Source organism: Protomyctophum bolini (assembly GCF_963924005.1).
Source record: "Protomyctophum bolini genome assembly, chromosome: 24".
NCBI lineage: Eukaryota > Metazoa > Chordata > Actinopteri > Myctophiformes > Myctophidae > Protomyctophum > Protomyctophum bolini.
In genome coordinates this window covers 6,032,681-6,053,929 of record NC_137885.1, presented here as the reverse complement: position 1 = coordinate 6,053,929, position 21,249 = coordinate 6,032,681, and the positions used below count along the sequence as shown (strand labels likewise).

The following is a 21,249-nucleotide window of genomic DNA, read 5'->3' as shown; positions in this document are numbered from 1 at the left end:
AGATTATGATTGTCTGCATGTAAGAGAGAGAGAGATGAGAGAGAGAGAGGAGAGAGAGAGAGAGAGAGAAGAGAGAGAGAGAGAGAGAGAAGAGAGAGAGAGAGAGAGAGAGAGAGATAGAATGATGGAGGAGTAGAGAGAGGAGAAAGAGTTCCAAACAGAACTATTCTCTCCTTGCTGTCAGTCGTCTGCTTGTTTATCGCGGAGCCAAACACCGCCTGAGACCACAGAGCACGACAGGGAGCCTCAACTCCACAGCAACGCTCTGGGCCCACGGCCAACACAGGGAGAGGAGAGGAGAGGAGAGGAGAGGAGAGGAGAGGAGAGGAGAGGAGAGGAGAGGAGAGGAGGAGGAGAATAATAAAGACATTTTAAGCTCCCCAACTCTCATCCATTCTGCTTCCTAATTCAGAGGATCAACTGTGATATAGACCAATAAATCTCTCTGCTTCAGCCCTCTCTGTTTTTCTGGGAATCATTCTTTTTGTTGCTCCAGTTTTACCACTTAAACTATCAACCCTATTCTGGGCGAAAGAAAAGCAGTTCGATAAGCTTTAGCTCACAATGTGACGCGAAAAGGAGGAGGCCTCGTATAGAGACCACTGCGGGGAGTTTAAGCTAACGCCATTCATCTCCGATCGTTAGTTGCTGCGACAAGTTGCCAATGTACACAAATAAAAAACATGAACAGTGCATTATCGCACATACGCGCGCGCACACACACACACACACACACACACACACACACACACACACACACACACAGTATGGTAGCTTGCTAGGCTGCCTACAGTAAAGCGGTGCACTGGCTGGCCTGCAGTTATGCTTCTGCAACCACAGGAATGATGCAGCGCACAGCAATAGAGCCACCACATTACACAACACCCCGTCTGTGTGCATCAGTGTGTGTGTGCATGCGTGTGTGTGTGTGTGTGTGTGTGTGTGTGTGTGTGTGTGTGTGTGTGTGTGTGTGTGTGTGCGTGTGTGCGTGCGTGCGTGCGTGCGTGAGAAAATAGTATATTTTACAGTTTGGCAATGCTAAATGAGCCTTATTTTCTGATACCTGTCATCAATGCTATAATAATTATAGAGTCTGGAACTACACCTCCCGAAATCCGAGTAAGGAAGCTGCCGCAAAGAAACATTTTAAAATATCTTCTTTACATTTATTTTTTTTATTTTTTTACTTCTATTTCTGCTAAGCAACAAGCTAACGCTTGGATGATTTCCATTTACGTTGGGAAAGATTTGCGCGACCGTGAAGACGAAAACGAAAAGTGCTGAGGAGGCTTTATTTCGAAGAGTTTTTGTTGCTCCAGACTGTGTATGACGGAAGCATTTGAAAAGATTGCGAGAGGCAACAGTCTGGCAACGCGAGAATGTGGGGGTCTAGTCTAATTTGGCCTGGCGCCAAAGACTTCTCCCCTCACTCGGTTTCAGAGCCATATAGCCTCGTGTGAACGCACTGGAGCGGTGGCTGGCGTTCCATGTGACAGCCATGTTCCGAGCCGACCACAGAGAGGATTGTGGTCATTGTAGGCCCAATTAACCTCACATTCTGACCTAGACGACGCTCTTAATAATAGCCTCGTCATGTCGAGTCTCTCTCAATTACAACTGCCAGGCAGTCGAAAACTGACCGACGAGATTTGAAAGGATAAAACAAAAAACGACAACTAAAAGAACGAAAAACAAATAAATCTTATAGGAGATTAGGAGTAGTAGTAAGAATGACTTATTTTCTGTCAATTACACGCCCCATGAAGCCTTGAATACGTGGTGATTTTTTTGGTTTTTGCCTAAGCCAATAGTTTGATGATCAGGTCGTCGGTCAACACAGCTGCAATCTAATGTAGTGTTGTTGTTCATTGGTTGTGGCGAATAGAAAGGAATTTATCACGTCCTCAGTTATGTTACCTGATATTGTCACTCATGCGTGCACACACACACACACACACACACACACACACCGCACGCAGGCACTCACGCACAACATCAATGCAGCTAACTACAGTATGTCCATAATATACTGTAATGTGGCCCCAGTGAGGCTCGTATAAACACCATTTGTGCGTTTTTATGGGTTCTATAGTCGGTGGGATAGGAGGGTCTCTCTCTCTCTCTCTCACACTCTCATTCACACACAGAGAGAACAGGTCTCTATGGACAGTGATGAATGTGAGCTGCCAAAGGCTACTGTGGAGAGGAGAGGAGAGGAAGGAGAGGAGAGGAGAGGAGAGGAGAGAAGAGTCGTACGTCTAGAGAAGAGAAGAGAAGAGAAGAGTCGTACGTCTAGAGAAGAGAAGAGAAGAGAAGAGAAGAGTCGTACGTCTAGAGAAGAGAAGAGAAGAGAAGAGAAGAGAAGAGAAGAGAAGAGAAGAGAAGAGAAGAGAAGAGAAGGCCAAAAGCCAGGCCATAAAGCAGCTGAGATCACAAGGCTCTCTCTCAACCATCGGTCTGAAATAGTCTTTACTGACTTTAAACTTCCAGTTCAGTCAGAAGTTCCAAAACACTGAATAAAAACAGACAGCAACTCTGCCTACTCACAGTGCAACAACACACCGCAGTAACTCATCGTCCCTCTTAAAAACACTTAAAACGCTCCCACAGTCTTTCCACCCTCTGACTTCAGCCCCAGAAAGAAGAATACAGTCTGAAATTACTGCACCACATGACAGTACAGTCATTGTAAAAAAGTAAAAACAACAAAAATAATATCCCCAAATGCACTTGCAGAATGTTCAGCCATGGCTTCAGAGAAAATCAACAGGAGAAATGTATTGCCCCAACCCGGAACTTTAGAAATCTCCACTTTCAAAATGAGAGCATGTGGCCAGATCAAATGTCAAGGTGTTAAAGGTCTGCGTAAAATGTGTCTAGATACATTTTTGTACAAGTTTTATTTTAATTTAATTCCTTTCCATGCTGGGAAAGCATGCAACATAACCAAAAGGCCCAGTAGGTGCGTCCATGTGTCCGCATGCACTCTTAAGAGTAAAAATGAACACTGAGGATAGATTGGAGTCTCTGGGCTGTATTTTGCGTGTCTTACGGACCAGGTCTTATTCCCTAACTTGAGTAAACTAAAGACCTGGAGGCGTGATCAATGCTCTTTGGCCACTCAGAATAGCCAAATGGCCTTGATCACGCCTCCAGGTCTTTAGTTTACTCAAGTTAGGGAATAAGACCTGGTCCGTAAGACACGCAAAATACAGCCCAGAGACTCCAATCTATGTATTCAATAGCTGAACACACTCGAACACACCAACACACCCACACAGCTGTAGGATCTTTGTCTTAGGTTTTGTTATGTCTAGGGGGGGGGTGTCACGCTACGCTAGGACGCTAGGTTGTTCAATCTTTCCACTCATTACGTGCACCAGTGGAGCCACAGCAGAGTGACTGTTGAACAACAACTCGGATAGATATCCTAGTCTCAAACAGTGTTGACTTCGTCGACTATAGAACTAAGACGGAAATTGTTCGTCGACTACCTTTTTCCACTGACGAAAACTACACGAAAACTAAATATACTGACAAGTTCGTCGACAAATATAAACTAGACGAAAATGTTAGGAAGGGATCCAGTATAAGTCATTTTTACACTTGGTTTGCATGCATGCTGAAAATAGCAGATCTACAAGCACACGACGCGTCGCAGCGTGACGCATTGTGTGTTTGTAGAGGTGTAAAATCAGTCATTACGGCGGCATCAAGGCCCGCCAAAATACATTTTAGTCGACAAAATTAACTGTAGATTCAGTCGACTAAAATCGTCTGATATTTAGTCGACTAAAACTAGACTAACACTAAAACATTCCAGGTGACTAGAACGTGACTGAAACTAAATGAAAACTATTCAAGAGACCAATGACTAAAACTAAAATCAAAACTTGATGCCAAAAACAGCACTGGTCTCAACTGAAGTTCCTTTGACATTCTCTTCTTACATTCATACATATATATATATATATATATATATATATATATATATATATATATATATATACACATATACACATACATATGGTCGTGGTTAAAAGAGAAATCATGCCTCAGGTGGCCCGTGATCTTCCCAGGAGAGGATCTGCTATTTTTGAAAAATAAGAACGACCGACATAGAAACATGGGCTTTTTCCAGAAAACTGTCGTGGATGTGTACAAGACATTTTTTTTTAAGAATCTGATCTCAGGTCATATTGGGGTTAATACACACGTATACCATGTCTCGCCCCCCCCCCAAAGAGCATACCAGCAACAACGGCTCATCCATCCACATGTCACCTGATTTGAGATCAGTTTTGACCGAGGAGGCAAGCATCGTGGGCGTCATTTATCAAAGACGTTACGTCTATACTGTGGGGAACCCGCTGGAACCACCGACCAGGAGAAACTCACTGGGATTTCTGTCAAAACTGAATGTTAACCTATTCTGGACCGTGGGAACGTCTTTTGGGTGTTTTATAAGCATTACGGTATTATAGCTATTGAAAAATAAAGCAAGATCTACAAGCTCATTGCTTGTAGATCTGCTTTTTTTTTTTTTATCGTGAAAATGTGGCGCCCCAAATCTTTGAATGTATATATATATTTTTTTTTATATCTTTGCTTCTGGAACACCTTCAGATGGGGGGGGGTCCGCAGCCAAATACAGATAATTCTCTCAATTTCTCGGGGTCATTGACATGAAAAAGGTTGAGCACCGCTGACATAGAAACATAGGTTTTTCAGAAAACGTTTAGGATTCAGAAGATTTTTTATTTTATTTTTTTAGAATGGGCCTCAGTCCAAAATGGGTTAAACCCTGCACGGTGATCCTATCCATCACTCTATCATGTACACAGCCCCCCCCCCCCCCCCCCCCCCCCCCCCAAACACACACACAGTCCTATAAACCCCCCACCCACCCACCCTGCCGGCTGTCATCCAGGTTTTCTCCAAGGCTTTCCACGTCCGTCCAGCCACAAAACATCGCCGTCAATCTATAGGAAAGACACATATATACGTGGAAGGATGGTCTGTGTGGGGGATTAGGGTCAAACAAACCCACTAAGACGGTCGCGAGAAGATATACGTTTTAAGTATATGTGCTAAGCTGACGTGATTTATCTGTCACGGGAGAGTTGTGGAAGGAAGGATGGCTGCCTTCCGCTTTCCAGGGAATTATCGCAAGAAGCTTTATATAGTTCTATAGCCCTATTCATATACGGAATTCATGTTCTGGGGCATCATGTATCATCATTTATTAATTAAAACTTTCACCGTGCACGTCTCACCGTGCACGTCACACCGTGCACGCACTGCAGGAAGTGCACGTCTGCACCTGAAGGCACAGCACAACACGCCCAAACCGCACCTGTTCCCTTCCTGCCCCAAAGTGCCAGTCAAGTGCTTCGTTCTTACCCCATTCTGACCTGAGATCAGATTCATAACGAGGTTTCCACTGGGACACACACTGGTCTGATTAACCCATTCTGACCTGAGATCAGATCAGATAAAAAAAGTCAGTCATTCTTCGATTTTTCAAAAATAGCAGAACTACAAGCTCGTAGCACGCCACTCGGTGGCCGCGCTATGAGCTTGTAGATCTGCTATTTTTCAATGGCTAAGCTAAAGCATAACATGATGCCAACACCAAAATGGGTTCCCGTTCAGAATGGGTTAAAAAAAAAAAAGGTCTTCCAAATCCTAACATTTTTCTGAAAAACCCTCTGTTTCTATGTCAGTTGGTGCTCAACCTTTTTCATGTCAAGGACCCCCAGAATTATCTCTATTGGGCCACGGACCCCCATCTCAAAATATGTAGTTCCAGGGACCCCCCCCCCCCCCAGAAGCCAATATTTTAGTTAAAAATGTTCGCTCTGAAATAATATATAGATTCAATGATTTGGGCCACATTTTAACGATTTTGCAGATAGCTTCATAGCTCATAGCTTGTAGATCTGATTAAAGATTAAAGGGGAAGTGCCGTTGGAACTCACGGACAACGGGTTCATTGTCCGATAGGTTTCACGTCGATGTGGATCTGTGGTGCAGGGAAGGGTTTCTCTGTTAAGGTGTGACTATATCAAAAAACCGTTGCATTAGGAGCCGATTACTGGTTAATTCTGGTTGAAAAGACTAACATTTTAGTACTGACTTAAGCAGTAACATTTAAAATGATAATGGTTTGTCCCGATAGGTTCAAGTCACAGGCTGTGTGTGTGTGTGTGTGTGTGTGTGTGTGTGTGTGTGTGTGCGCGTGTGTGTGTGTGTGTGCGTGTGTGTGTGTGCGTGTGCGCAGGGTGACACATATCTGCCATCAAACCTGTCTTTGTAGTGCTGTCTCAAGTTAGAGACAGCAACAGCAATCAACTGTACAGTGTGTGTGTGTGTGTGTGTGTGTGTGTGTGTGTGTGTGTGTGTGTGTGTGTGCGTGTCTGTCTGCTGATTAACTCAAGAGATGACCTCCATAGATAAGCCGGTCTGGGTGTGTGTGTGTGTGTGTGTGTGTGTGTGTGTGTGTGTGTGTGTGTGTGTGTGTGATAGGGAGGAACTGTGAGAAGGAGAGAGGGGGGATAGGAGTCAATGGATGCAGCATTTTAAGATTTGCACTCTCTCTCTCTCTCTCTCTCTCTCACACACACACACACACACACACACACACACACACACACACACACACACACACACAGTTGTCAAACTGTCCACACAGTCACAGAACTACACTCACTAGCACCACATTGGTCAAATGTCAAAGTGTCCACCCTCATGCCCACCATATGTATTTTTACCACAGCCAATTACTGCGAGGCCCACACTGGCACGTCTATAAGCCATGTTGGTGTTAGCATTATGCTATGCTTTGTACAAGCGATCTATACAAGAACTTGTAGGTCTGCTATTTTTGGAGAAAAGAAAAAAAAAACGACTGACATAGAAACATAGCTTTTTCAGAAAACCGTCAGGATTTAGAAGACTTTTTTTTTTATAATCTGATCTCAGGTCAGAATTGGATAAGACATGAGTCACACACTGTCTGCTGTGCCGTCTCACATTTCATGCCTTTAATCACTCCATATTTCACTGAATATGCAGCGCTTGGCCTTTCAAACACGCGACTGGACTGTACTGTAAATTAGGGCAGGTTAAATCAATATACGACATTATTTAATATGGTAGATATTGTTTACATGGTTATTTCAGTGGATAGTACTGAAACATTCCATTAAATACGGCGGCTTAGCCCATTCAGACCGGACATCGAAATTAAAAAAAATGTCTTCTAAAAATATTTACAGTTTTCTGAAATTCCTATGTCAGCGGTGCTCAATATTTCATGTCAAGAACGCCCAGAATTATCTGTATTTGGCCGCGGACCCCCATCTGAAAATATGTTGTTCCAAAGAAGCAAAGATTTGAGTTAAAAACGTTCGCTCTGAAAGAATATATTTCCAACATTTGGGCCACATGATTTTCACGATTAAAAACAAAATAGCAGACCTACAAGCTCGTAGCGCGGCACTCAGTGCCGTGCTATGAGCTTGTAGATCTGCTATTTTTCAACAGCTAAAGTACAACATAATGCTTAAAACACCAAAAGAGGTTCCCGCCCCAAAATATACAGCTTTGTCGTTGTATATTACAACAATGGGAAAATCATTCACAACGTTAACTTCTACGTCTTTTATAGGTGATGATTTCTGGAAATTAGAGACGCATTAAGATTTTAAGTAGTTGAATACATAACATTTTCACATTAAAACACTTTTAGTGCCGGAAGTGCTTCAAAATAGGAGCTCTGGGGTGCCGGAGTTGTCCGAGCGCTTTTACTCTGAAAGCCATGAACCGGAAACAATTTCCTAAAAAAAGTTGACTTTACAAAGTTGACCTCACATTGCGATCATTTTAATTTATACGATATATGATCCAAAAAGCGTTCATATTTTGCGGGAGAGACGGATTGAGGAGCGGAAATGAAGCGCCAGCATATCGATCCGTTCATCACCACGGAGAGCGCCCTGGATGAGGAGATACGAGTCATTCTTCACATGCGAGTCAGCGGCAAGCTAATAATTGCCCAGAGCGTTAGCATATTATGGCAAGCGAAAGGCGAACGGACAAAAAAAAAAAAAATCTGAATATTCTTATCTCGCCCCGTATCATTGAGGATGCGCTATGCGCAAGGCACCTCTCGGTTCGAATCCTTAAGACGGCCTGAGGCGTCCTATGTAAAGAAAAATGTGTTAACGACTTACTTATTAAAGTTATTTAAGTCTAAAGTTACACCCAACGTGTCAAAATAACAAGAGTCCATGTCGGTCAAACATACAGTAATTGCACAATTAGTCATTGCACTACTAATTGGCTAATGAGTCATGACTGTATACGTTTTATTTAGTTTGTAAAACAATCTTACTTTTCCATGCATTTCAAACTCGATTAAAATGCAGCTTTGACAAAACATACAACCATGCAACAAAGTTCGGGCGTTTTGGATAACACCTATATCGGCGCAGAGCAGGTTTGAAGTTCCTGCATGTTGATTTGAATATAATTCTCAAAAATCTAGACTGTACTCTCCATAATGCCACTGGGGCGAACTGGTAGGGAAGAGAGGACGCCCTTCTATAAACCACGACAGGAAGTCGTGGAGATGCTGGGGAAAAAAAACATGTGCGCTCATACACAAACACACTAAATCTTATAAAAACACACCCACGTGTGTGTGTGTGTGTGTGTGTGTGCAAGGCAAAGCGCTTGAAGGCAAACGTGTGTGCGTGTGCGGGTGCGCACGCACACACCCTCTCATTAAATGTCAGAGTAAATGGTGTCTACTCTAGTCTGTGTCTAATGAGGGGAAAAAAACTAAACAAACGGAAAGGTGAAGGAGAGACAGACAGACAGACAGACAGACAGACAGACAGACAGACAGACAGACAGACAGACAGGCCTTATCAGCATTCTCTCCAGCACACCGGCAGTGACTTAAGTTTCTCGGGGTGTGTGACGTTCACAGACAGGAAGACGGCCACACTCCCACATCCTGTGCGTCTCTCTCCCCCCTCTCGAGAGGCGAACCGAAGCCCACAAGGTTGAAAAAAGTAAATATTTGGGTATCCTTCCTCGTTATACCGCATCTGGAGGACGGGTATACACAAGACACAAGTGATGCAGGGGAGGGTGTCTCTGTTACGGTGAGACTATGATGTGGCTCTCTGTCCGTTGGATGCAAAAGGAGTGGAACCGTCGGTTCTGTTCCCCCTTTGTTTTTAGCATGATGTCCTGGCAGGGACAGACAACCTGCAGTAGCCTACTATTATGAGCCGTGCGTGGGTATAGGAACACTACAGATGTATAACAGTAACAGTTGCGTGAATTCTTGAATGGCTGCCTGGGAGGATGTTGCAAAAAAGCACCATCTCTGATGATGGCCAGTTCTATAGTTTTGAGAGTTTTGCCATCGTCTCTTTGCTGAGCTGTTTTCTTTTTTTATGGCGCACTAAAACTAACTACAACGACATGCCATGATTCCATTGCAACTCTAGAGAAGAGATGTCACGCACTCCGTCCGCACACAGCTGTGGCTACGCCATTTTTGGCAGGAACCCCTTTTGGTGTTATAGCAGATCTACAGATCTGTTATAGCAGATCTACAAGCTCATAGCGCGCCACCGAGTGGCGCGCTACGAGCTTGTAGGTCTGCTATTTTTGAAAAATCGAAGAACGACTGACATAGAAACAGAGCTTTTTCAGAAAACTGTCAGGATGTAGAAGACATTTACAGAATCTGATCTCAGGTCAGAATGGGTTGAAGGTCACTGTGCGATTTCAATAACCCACAGGTCAGCTACACAACGTTTGGGCTAAAACAACCTCGCCCCAGCGACTACTGGACGACCACTACGTATCACATAATATCTCTTTGAACTCCATTATAACTCAATTAACCCATTCAGTTTTCTAAATCATGACAATTTTCGGGAAAGATTTGAGGCACATTTGAACGACTTTTCAAAAATAGCAGACCTACAAGCTCGTAGCGCGCCACTCGGTGGCGCGCTATGAGCTTGTAGATCTGCTATTTGCGCCCCTCACGTTTCTGTCCTCAAAAGTACATCGTTCAGCCAATCAAATCATGGCTATGGGGTGCTCAAGCCAATCAAATCAAATCACTACGGAGGTACAAACAAACACACAAAGCATGGGCATAGGAGCCCCTCAAAAAGAAATGCTATATTTTTCCAACAGCTTAAGTTTAAAATAATGGTTTAAGTAGTGGTTCAAAAGCTATAAGGTGACAAAGATGCATCATCAGGTCGTATAATAAATGGGTTCAAACGTGAATATTATAAGAAGTGAAATTTGCTTGCCGGAAATTTACGACACATAAAAGCACAAAACAAGCCCTTTCTTACCGTTATCTGGAAGACTTCCTGGGTGTCGTCCAGCATCTGCACCCTGACGGACACGGGTCGTCCCGGGGACGGGGCGGCGGGGGCCCCGGGGGGCCCCTGAAGGCCGGGCTCCAGGGTGGACACGCCGAAGCTGTCGGGGGCCCCGAGGCGGTGGCCGGCGGCGACAGAGGAGGGCCTGTCAGCAGGCTCCACCATGGTTCACGCCGTCTGTCTGTCTGTCTGTCGGTCTGTCTGTCTGGCCACAGGGATACCGCTTCAATGTCTGGAGAGGAGAGAGACACAGAAAAATTAAGCATGTGTGTGTGTGTGTGTGTGTGTGTGTGTGTGTGTGTGTTTCAATTGCAACCCGCTGAGGAAAACAAAAAAAGAATAACACCCGTGTGAAAGTGAAGGGCGCTCTTATCATCGTCACATTCCGGCCAATCACAATTGCGGTCCTCACTTTTCTGTCCTCAAAAGTACATCGTTCAGCCAATAAAAAAATCATGGCTATGGGGTGCTCTAGCCAATCGAATCGCTACGAGTTACACACAAACACACAAAGCTGGGCATAGGAGCCCCTCAAAAATAAGAGGTGTAGGTAGGTAAGGGATGGCCCGTGAACACCACTGCATCCATTGTGCCTGAATAAAAACCAGCTTTTTATTTTTTTAACGACAATGTCCTTGTTCAGCCCATTATACCACTGACATGTTGTGTAACCAGAAAAGAGTGCAGTGCAGCTGCCTGACGGCCCGGGGAGAGACATAATCCAGGACTTGTTTCACCGTACCATGTGCTGACAGGCACAAACGCCGGACACACACACGACCGACCCCCTCGGATATGACGGCGCGTGTTTAAATAAATGCTAGCTTAGTGAAACGCTAGACCGCATATTATGGGTCCCATGCACCGGCAGTGGTTTATATACAGCGACAGATGTTATCCAAATGAACATTTTATCCCACAGATAATGCACTGATAATACCACAAAACTGTGAGTTCGCTTGTGGTTCACAATCTTCAAGTGCAACGATTAACAGTCGACATGGGATTCCAAAACCTGTGTATATAGTGGCCAGGCCGGCGTTGGTACAGTAGTCCAACTATCCCATTCTGACCTGAGATCAGATTCTTAAAATGTCTTCTACATACTGAAAGTTTTCTGAAAAAGCTATGTTTCTATGTCAGTCGTTCTTCGATAATAAAAAAAAAACGCAGACCTACAAGCTGAGCACTGAGGGCAGTGCCCGGGCCTCGAGTCGGTGGCCATACACCGTTGTCCAGAAACACCACAAAAGGCTCTGGTCAGGCTCTGCCAGTGGCCCTAAAATGAGGCCAACTCCTCTCACCTGTGCAATGTCCACCAGCCTCTGCCGGCAGCCAATTGATTTCCATGGCAAGCCCCACACCTGTGAGACATTGCCGGGGGTGTCCCCAGCCAAAAACGTTGCTCTAGTCGATACTACTGATTTTCTATTCTACCACAGGTCGTTTCGAGGAAGCAATCTGATTGGTTGAAACAGCCTTCTAGCCGTGGGTTAAACCAGCACTGTTCACCACCTAATCAAAACAAAGAATTCAGCTGCTATGTTCTCGCAGAGCGCTAGCAAACTCGGTGGCTAGGCTAGCTAGTTTCTTGGGAAGGTTGTGGTCGTAGTGACTACATCTGTCATTAAAAAAATATATTCTTTCAGCGATTTTAATAGTTTTAAGGGTAACTGTGGTATAATTGCAATATTACACGAGATGCTTGCGGAACTCGACTCCGTCTCGTTCCTGACCGCATCACTGTCGTGGCAATAATCACGTTAACCCACACCCTCTCGTGTAATATTGCTTAATCGTACCATAGGACCTACAGCAGTAGCCTTCTTGGGGGGGACCAATGGTTCCTTCTGCTGCTTCTGTAGCTGTGCCGCGGAATGTACGGAATGTACAAGTACACCCCCTGGACACGACGACAGTAATTTGTCACCGGAATTTAGCTCCAAGCTTGGCTTTGGATAACTATATTCGAGTGGTGCAACCACTCCAAGGAACAGCAATGTCCGCATGTGTGGTTAACCTATATGTGTCCGCGCCTATGTGTTGGTTAATGAGCGCAAGTATAATGAGTACCAGTAGGGGCGCTGTTGTGCCATGCAGAAACAGAGAGAGACAGTGCTGACATACTGTTGCCTGCTAATGAGAGAGAGAGAGAGAGAGAGGAGGGGGGGGAGGGGAGTTGCACCACTCGGTTCACACGGGTGTGATTTTTTTATAGTCTTTGGTATAGTATGACCAAGCCATGGATTGAGGCCTAGGACTCAGGACAGAATCTCTAACCACGAGGCCATTGAGCTGGTATAGTAACATCAGTATATCATACTCCTATACGGCCTCCAGTACGGCTGCTTTTCTATCCCACAGATAATGCATTGTTGCTGGTTTTCTATCCTGCCAGGCAGTGGCGTGCACAGACATTTAGAGGGGCAGGTGCTCAAGTAAAAAAAAAAAAAAAGGGCACCTTGTGCAGTGCGTGGAACCGGCCGGTTGCCATAGGGCCGATTCATATACTCCTATTTTACCGCTGTTTCGGCGCTGTAGTGCCGAAATGATTTCGGCCCGTCAGAAATTTTCACTAGCACCGAAGAGCCGACTTTAGGACGGTACCCGCCCCCCCCCCCCCCCCCCGAACCTCAAATGACGTCACATTGTAGGCTCTACAGAGCCGAACCGACTTTTATTCGGCTCTAAAATAGGAGTATGAATCGGCCCTTAATAGTGAGAGATTTATAGATTTTGGGGGCTTAAATAATATATTGGAAGCTTTTTATCAAGACTTGATCAATGTCTTTTTATTTTGCCAGCACCCCCTAGTGTCTCTCTGTGCACGCCACTACTACCAGGACCTCACAGCATTTTCTATCCTGTGCCGTTCCAGGTCTAGCTAGTGTCGCTGACAGCTACAATGACAAGGACACCAGCAGCAGCTGAGAAGCAATAAAAGGGAGTTGTTGCTTTTTTCCTGGTAGGACGTAAAACCAGCAGCAGAGTGGGGTCGCTGTGGAAGAGAGTTGGGGACTGTTAAAATAACATGCTTATTCAACTTTATAAGGCTGAAAGAAATACCAAAGTTTAGTGGCTATTTGTGTTTTGTTAGTTTAATAAATCCGCAATAAACGCCGTGTTCATTCAGTCTCGGGGTAATTTTCCTTGTGCAACATAAAACCACAATCCCACAGTTATTCCGTGTTGAATTTTAATTGGTGTGGGGGCCTAGAGTTTGGGAAACACAGGCAGGTCTGTCGAAGACTTGCATGCATTCCCCAAATTAGTATATGTGTCTTAATCCATTTTTGGGCGGGATCCCCTTTTGGTGTTTTAAGCGCGCATGTTTTAAGCGCGCCACTCGGTAGCGCGCCACCGAATTGCGCGCTACGAGCTTGTAGGTCTGCTATTTTTGAACATTTTTAACTAAAATATTTGCTTCTCGAGGGTCCCTGGAACAAGATATTTTGAGATGGGGGGTCCGTAGCCCAATAGAGATAACACTGGGGGTCCTTGACATGAAAAAGGTTGAGCACCACTGACATAGAAACATGGGTTTTTCAGAATTGTTTTAGGATTTAGAAGCCTTTTTTTAATCGACCTCAGTCCAAAATGGGTTAATGTGCATAGCGAGACACTCAATCACAATGAGCATGCGACCACGTGTGTGTTTGTGTGTGTGGGCCGTGTGGCATGCACGCTTACATACATGCACACCTCAGTGTGGTGTGTGTGTGTGTGTGTGTGTGTGTGTGTGTGTGTGGGCCGTGTGGCACGCACGCTTACATACATGCACACCTCAGTGTGGTGTGTGTGTGTGTGGGATTCCCCAGCCACACCTTCACCATCACTGGAACAGTATGTTTAGAACCAGTTCAGACTTGACTCACTACTAGGTCATTCATTCATTCCTTCTCCTCTAATCTAAAAACCTACTTTTCTAAAGGGCTGCTCGTTCTTAAAAAGCGCCAAAAGGGTTACAGTTACGTCACTTTCTGTGTCGGTAAATTAGCATCTTCTTTGTTAATAATAACCATAAGAATGCTACTATTGTTATTATTTGTCTTATCTCCGCACTTCTACTTCACACGAGTGCTGTCGAAGGCCCAGACAATAGGTATGCCTCTCAGACAGTTGGTGACATCATAGCTGTGGAATGTTTGGGAAGACAGACAGCCACTAAAAGGGGCAACACACCCGACCCCCCCCCCACACACACACACACACACACCAGCCCCCCCCCCCCCCCCCCTTGGGGCCAGACCTAACCGTCCTTTAAAGAATTATCAGCACGACGATCTACAAATGCTACAATGCTTATGCTAATAAGTGAGCATTGAGGAGATACCAGATGTGTGTCTATTTAAAACCCCTGACAGCGTCATTTCGTTCAAGCCAGGACAAGATGAAAGACACTCCTCCCTTTGTCCTCATGTCAGCATGAAAAGATATTCCAAACAAGCACTGAAAAACGGAAGTAACTCACACACGGAAACGGAAAATGTCAAAGTCTCCTTACGTTACGCAACACATGATATCCACAGATGTTAGACAGATATTAACATAGTGGGTGCTACTACAAGTTATAGCCTAGAAACTTGACACCCTTTAATACAGGTACATTTTTAAAGACTCGCGCTCGTTCAATCTCAGATTTCGTGTACAGTGAGTACACCCTTTCATAGTGAGAGGACCAATACAAGTGCACTTTCCTCCCTCCAAACTCCACTGTTGTTGCTCAAGAAGCTCTTCATCAGTTTAACAATACAACCGACCAAGACAGTTTACCTCTGCTTGTTCTCTCTCGTCCCCGTAGAAAACAGGAGCCTGACATTATGCTCCTCCGGGCCAAAGAGACCTGCAGTTGGAAACTGGATCCAGGCCATGGAAGTAACTCGACAATAAAGAAAGCTGACAATCAGGTTACTCATTATACCTGCGGCAACGCGCAATTGTTCCACTCGGTAGGGTCTGCCATTTTCCCCTGCCAAGTCTATACAACTCTACATGAGCTCCAATACCTGACTGCAAAACGGGGTGCATATACTTAGTTTAGACTAGTCATTGGTTAGACATTAGGTTAAGGTTAGGTTTAGGTGTGCTGCCCCGTGGGAGGTTAGGTTTAGGCTGAGGGTTTGAGTTGTAGTTGTAGGACTAATGACTGGTTTAACCAATGACTGGTCTAAACCAAAAACTGTCTAAACTAACTACTGCACCCCTGCAAAACAGCTCGACAGATAGACAGTAGACTGGATAGTTTCATAAATAACAACACCTCAAATATGTGAGATTTACAGCATGCCTCTTCTCCGCACTGGAAACCTTCAGAGCATGAGGTGGCAAGTAGTTTTTACGGCTTTGCCTAATAATTCACTAACAGTGAGGTGCCAATTACCCTGACAAACACCGCTAATTCACACTCATTCCCTGCAGGCTGCAGGGGTTGTTTTCTTTGGCCTGTCTGTTGTTTTTCTCTCTTTCTGGATTACCAACTCAACAAGAACAGCCGAGATTTTCTCCACAGGTCACAGCGAGTTCATTTTAAGCCTTTAATGCAATTTTTTTTAAACTAAGAACACGAAATGCAAAGAAATTGTGGAAAAGTGGCAATATGCCAAGTAAGTGTGAGCCAAGCACCGACATCCTAAACATAGTAAGGACCTTCCGAAAGGCTGCAACTTGTCAACTAAACTTGCAACGCTGAACCACAAAACTGCTTTGATGGCAGCTCTCTGGCAGGCCTGGAAGAGATGGAGAAAGATATCCATATTCCATGCAGCCAATTATTGATCAGACCCTTGAACACAGGTATGCTGCATTTACCCTTTCTGATCATGGGGAAATGAGTGTGAGAAAATGGGGGCAAAATGTGATTAATCCATTTTGGGCAGGAACCCCTTTTGGTATTTTATAGCATTATGTTATACTTTAGCTATTGAAAAATAGCAGATCTACAAGCTCATAGCGGGGGACTCTGTGCCGCGCTATGAGCTCTTTTGCTTTTTCGCTATGAGCTTTTTCTATTTTAGAAAAATCGCGAAAATGTGACGAAAATCTCAAATATATAGTCTTTCAGAGCAAACATTTTCAACTCACTTTTCTTCTGGGGGGTGGGTCCCTGGAACTACATATTTTCAGATTTGGGGGTCGACGGCCAAATACAGATAATTCTGGGGGTCCTTGGAATAGTTTGAGAGCCACGGATATAGAAAACTGTCATGATTTAGAAGACATTTAGGTCTAAATGGGTTAAAATAAAAGAGAAAAAAAAGAAGGCACTACAAGCTCCTCCATGGTTTAATTTCCTACTGCTGCCCAAGGGCTGCACAGGGAGTCCAGCATGAGGGGAATACAGAGTGAGACACTCAGACAGGCACAAAGGAAGCTACTGTTGAACTGGTGTACTGTGTAGCAATGGACTGGACAGAATGAGGCCTAGCCCAGAGCTTGGCGGCTCGAAAGGTTCCCCAGTGATTGAGAGGGAAGCCAGGACGAAGGAATCGGATGGGTGTGTGTGTGTGTGTGTGTGTGTGTGTGTGTCTTAACTCATTTAGACCTGACCTAGATTCTACAAATGTCTTTTAAATCATGACAGTTTTCTGAAAAATCTCAAGTTTCTGTCAGTCGTTCTCAAACATTTTCATGTCATGGACCCCAAAAATATGTATTTGGCCGCCAACCCCCATCTGAAAATATGTTGTTCCAGGCACCCCCCCCCCCCCCCAAAGATTCAAGTTAAAAACGTTCACTGTGAAAGAATATTCATTCAAAGATTTGCACCACATTTTCACGTTTTTTTCAAAAATAGCAGTTCATAGCGCGGCACTCGGTGCAGCGCTATGAGCTTGTAGATCTGCTATTTGTCAACAGCTAAAGCATAACATGATGCTTAAAACACCAAAAGGGGTTCCCGCCCAAGATGGGTTAAAACCATTTTCTCCCCAATGTAGCCGTTTCCCTTTTGTACTGCAAGCCGTATACAACCACATGTCTCCACTGCACACATGGGAGTCTCCAGGCGCTTCCTTCCACCTGACACAGTGAGATGTTTTACCGGGACAGTGTTCTGGTTACTCTGGTCCCTATGACTGACACCTCGAACTGTTAGGGAGTCAACAGACAGTTCCCAATATACAACACAAACCTACTAATTGAACCCGGGTCTTACCGATGGTCGGCGAATGTTTTAAATCTATATGCCAACCTAAATGTTTATGACTTACTTCAAAAAGTAAAGATCTCTCACAAACAGGCCAGGACACTAGGCAGTACATGTCTAAGAGAATAGCAAAAAAGCCTTCATATATTTTGCAAGGTATATAATTGTATGAAACACAGAAAGAGGCTGAGTTGGGCCTTTCTGTGTGGAGTTTGCATTATCCTCTCCGTGTTCATGTGGGTTTCCCTCCCACCAAGAGACTTTTCATGTTACTGTAGGTACAGTAGTATCCTGTTGCCATTGCCCTGCCTTGGCCAAACCACACTGGCCTTGGAGGTGAGGCTGGAGGCTATAGCTGGTGCCTGGGCTCTGGAGAATGGCTGTCCACATGATCTGGAGAATGGCTGTCCACATGCTCTGGAGAATGGCCGTCCACTGCACCCAATGGTGACTTAATTTTCAGGTATGTGTAAAATAAATGTTCTGGGCAAAAGATTTTCCAAAGCAGAATTAAATCGCTGACGCTTCCTCCCTGCACTGTACTCAGTGAAAGTACTGGAGAAAATAAAGCTAAATCAAAACACCCACAGATATTAAAATTGGTCGCTGCACTTCCGTTGGAGCGACCCAACGTCTCCAACGGGAGGAGAAGGAAGTCAAGCGGAATCTCGGAAGGCAAAGTGCTGCTGGACAAGAGGTAGTCGGTAGCCTATAGGCTCCGATTGGCCTACCGAACGAACGTAGCCTTCCGTTCATCCGTTTTGCCTATGCTTCGCAAGGCATCTCGGGAAAGCTTGTCAAATGCAATCCAATCACGCATCTCCTGTTGAGATACAGACGCCCCAGAGCCGGAAGAGCTCTGGGGCCTTAGTTTATATGGCTATGTCAAACACTATACGTACACGGATATTTAAAATACTTACCCGTTGAGAAATACTTATTATTATGGTCAAAGCCTGTGTGAAAAGTAGGAGTGATTGGTGCAGGCGGTGAGGAGCTACGGAAGTGTTTCTGACAGCCAGACATTTGGTTAATTAATGATGATATGATATGATTAACCCATATCAAACTACCAATGCATGGGTCATTTATTTTACAGGCTTTATTTAAAAACTCTCAAAAAAACACCAGTGCACATAACAGACATGTACATATATATATAGGGCTTAAAGTGGTTAAGAAAATGAAATGGTTGAGGCTCCTTGTATTATTTTCTCCTTTGTTATTTCTTCCATCCAAGAGCCAAAATCCCCCCCTGGCCTGATCAATGGTTTATGCTTAGCATTTTTATCAAGGTGACACCCCTCACCATTGACCAAACTGTTCCATTGCCCTTGAGACGCTGGGTCACTCTGTGTGTGTGTGTGTGTGTGTGTGTGTGTGTGTGTGTGTGTGTGTGAACAATGGGCTGCAACAGAGTCGCACAATCTCTCCTTGCCATTAAACTGAACATATTGATTGATGGAAGGGACTTAATTAATGAAGTGGGTCTTTCTTGTTGTGGCTGGGAACCCACAACTCCTGGTTTGGTCAAACAATAAACAGGAGCCTCACAGCTTTTCACAGCAAATTGAGAGCTATTAAGTGTAGCCCAGAGGGGTGAGACTACTTTGAACTGAGCAAAATGGCATGCACACATGTGCACACTGTGCGCACACACACACACACACACACTCCTGTGAGACAAAAAGGAATCTTACACATGCACAAAAGCACACACAACAGCCTTGACATAGGCCTACAGAAAAGCAGCAGACATAATTATAGACCAGAGGTGAGACACAGAGAGAGAGAGAGAGAGAGAGAGAGAGAGAGAGAGAGAGAGGGCCAGTTGGCTCAGTTCAAGCCCTTTGAATATAGGTTAGGCGCACAGTAATCTTTTAGTCCAGGGTGAAGATGTCATTAGGCTGTATTAGGCAACCTGCTCGAGCACTGGCACTATGCAGGCACAGTGTGTGTATAATAACAACAATGAACAGTATATTAGAGTGTGGTGGCACTGGTGGCTGGCAACATGTGTACACACTTTAAAAAAACATTTGAACATGAATGAATGACCATGATGAGCATGAGCCGAACAACAACAAGGAATAGAAATTACCTTTTGCTTTTCGTGACAATGACTCCTTTACCTTCATGCAATAGAGAATAGACAACATGCCAGTTAATTAAAAATGCTTTTAAAGATAGATAATAGTTGTCTATTTTCAGAAGCATTTTAATTGACTTTTGTCAATTCAATTCAGTCAAGCAGTGAAGAAAAAAGGGGCGTACTTTATTGCTGCTAGACATTAAACAAAGTGGCTTCGGGCTATCTTTTGGTACTAGTGTTAATGGCTGGTCTAGTAGTATGTATATGTTATTCATAGAGAGATGTTTTGCATGTGTGCAGACAGTGCTGTCCTAATATATGCAGCACTAATCTAATAGTAAAAAGGGATCTCCTTAAAAGCTTCAGCCGATTAGGGGAAGAAAAAAAACTGAAGCCCGATACCGACTAGAAAAACGCGACATATCCGTACAAAATAACACAAAACAGGGGCTATTTTGGAAGTCAAACCACTCTCTCCGACGGTAAATCCGTGTTGCTGGGGGGCTGTAAATCAATGAATCCCATTCATAATAAGAAAAGAACCACGAAGATGAATGTCCCTTGTTTTACCCCCACCACACTCCTCTCCTCTTTTACCTTCTTTCCTGGAGCCCCGGAGTGGTGGAGTCTGTCCCCGCGCCGCCGACAAGGCTTTTTCTATTATCTCCCAACAACAGAGTCGGTCTGGGTGTATAAATCCACAATGGTTCGGTTCTGCCCTCTCTCTCTGAAGTCTCCTGTCTTGTCTTGAAGACAGGACCAGTCCACTGAGCTCAGCAGCGCCTCCGGTCCATATAAACCCGGGATGGGATCCAGCAGCACAGTCAGTGCGAGCCGTGGCTACCTTTGGGCTACAAATGTGGAAACTGTTGGACTGAGAGGGGTCGCTCGATCTCTATGATTCACACAATGAAACGCATAGTGACACGTGGTACCTTATTGCCCCGTGCTAGAGTATAGACTAGAGTCCGAAAGGATCAGTGGTGGGAAAAAGTACTGCAAATGTTTTAGTAAAGAAAAGAAGAAGAACAAAATCACACCCGTGTGAAGTGAGGGGCGCTCTTATCCTTATACATCATCATCATACATCATCTCATGAACAACTGAATGTTTGTGTTTGGTTGGTTAAATGGACGTCATATTTTGACCCAATTTCTCCTTTCATTGTCAATTGCAAAATATTGAGAATTGTTGGGGGAAAACTTACTGTACTTTTACCTTTGTTTACTTAAGTAAAAGTAGCAATACTGCAATATAGAACTACTTTGTTGCAAGTAAAAGTAAAAGGATTCAATTCAACTTGAGTAAAAATACAAAATGTATTGGTATCAAAATGTAGGCCTACTTTTAAAGTACCAAAAGTAGAAAAGTACTAGTAGTATGCAGAATGATTTATTTCAAGTTTTCAAATGTAGGCCTATACAAATATTTTTGGAAAATAGCAGATCTACCAGCTCACAATGCGTCACATCGCCACCAATGCTGAAAGGATCATGTTGAGACCTTTTTAATTAAACTTTAAAATTATTATTATTCTCTCTGTAACTTATATAATAACAAAAAAATCATACAAAAGTTATAAATAA

The 21,249-nt window shown here is 44.2% G+C and overlaps 1 protein-coding gene across 2 annotated transcripts in view; it reads right to left on the bottom strand.

Moving 5' to 3' along the window:
* The window catches only part of LOC308311923 (N-chimaerin-like), a 168,915-nt gene extending 148,379 nt beyond the window's left edge, over window positions 1-20,536 (bottom strand). For both annotated transcript variants that reach the window (XM_080758724.1, XM_080758723.1), the window contains exons 1-2: window positions 20,261-20,536; window positions 10,398-10,659 (exon numbers count right to left, since the gene is read on the bottom strand). In XM_080758724.1, coding sequence (XP_080614850.1) covers window positions 10,398-10,592 — 195 coding nt within the window. In that variant the 5' untranslated portion in view covers window positions 10,593-10,659; window positions 20,261-20,536. The remainder of the gene's footprint in view (window positions 1-10,397; window positions 10,660-20,260) is intronic.
* Window positions 20,537-21,249: the final 713 nt, after the last annotated feature.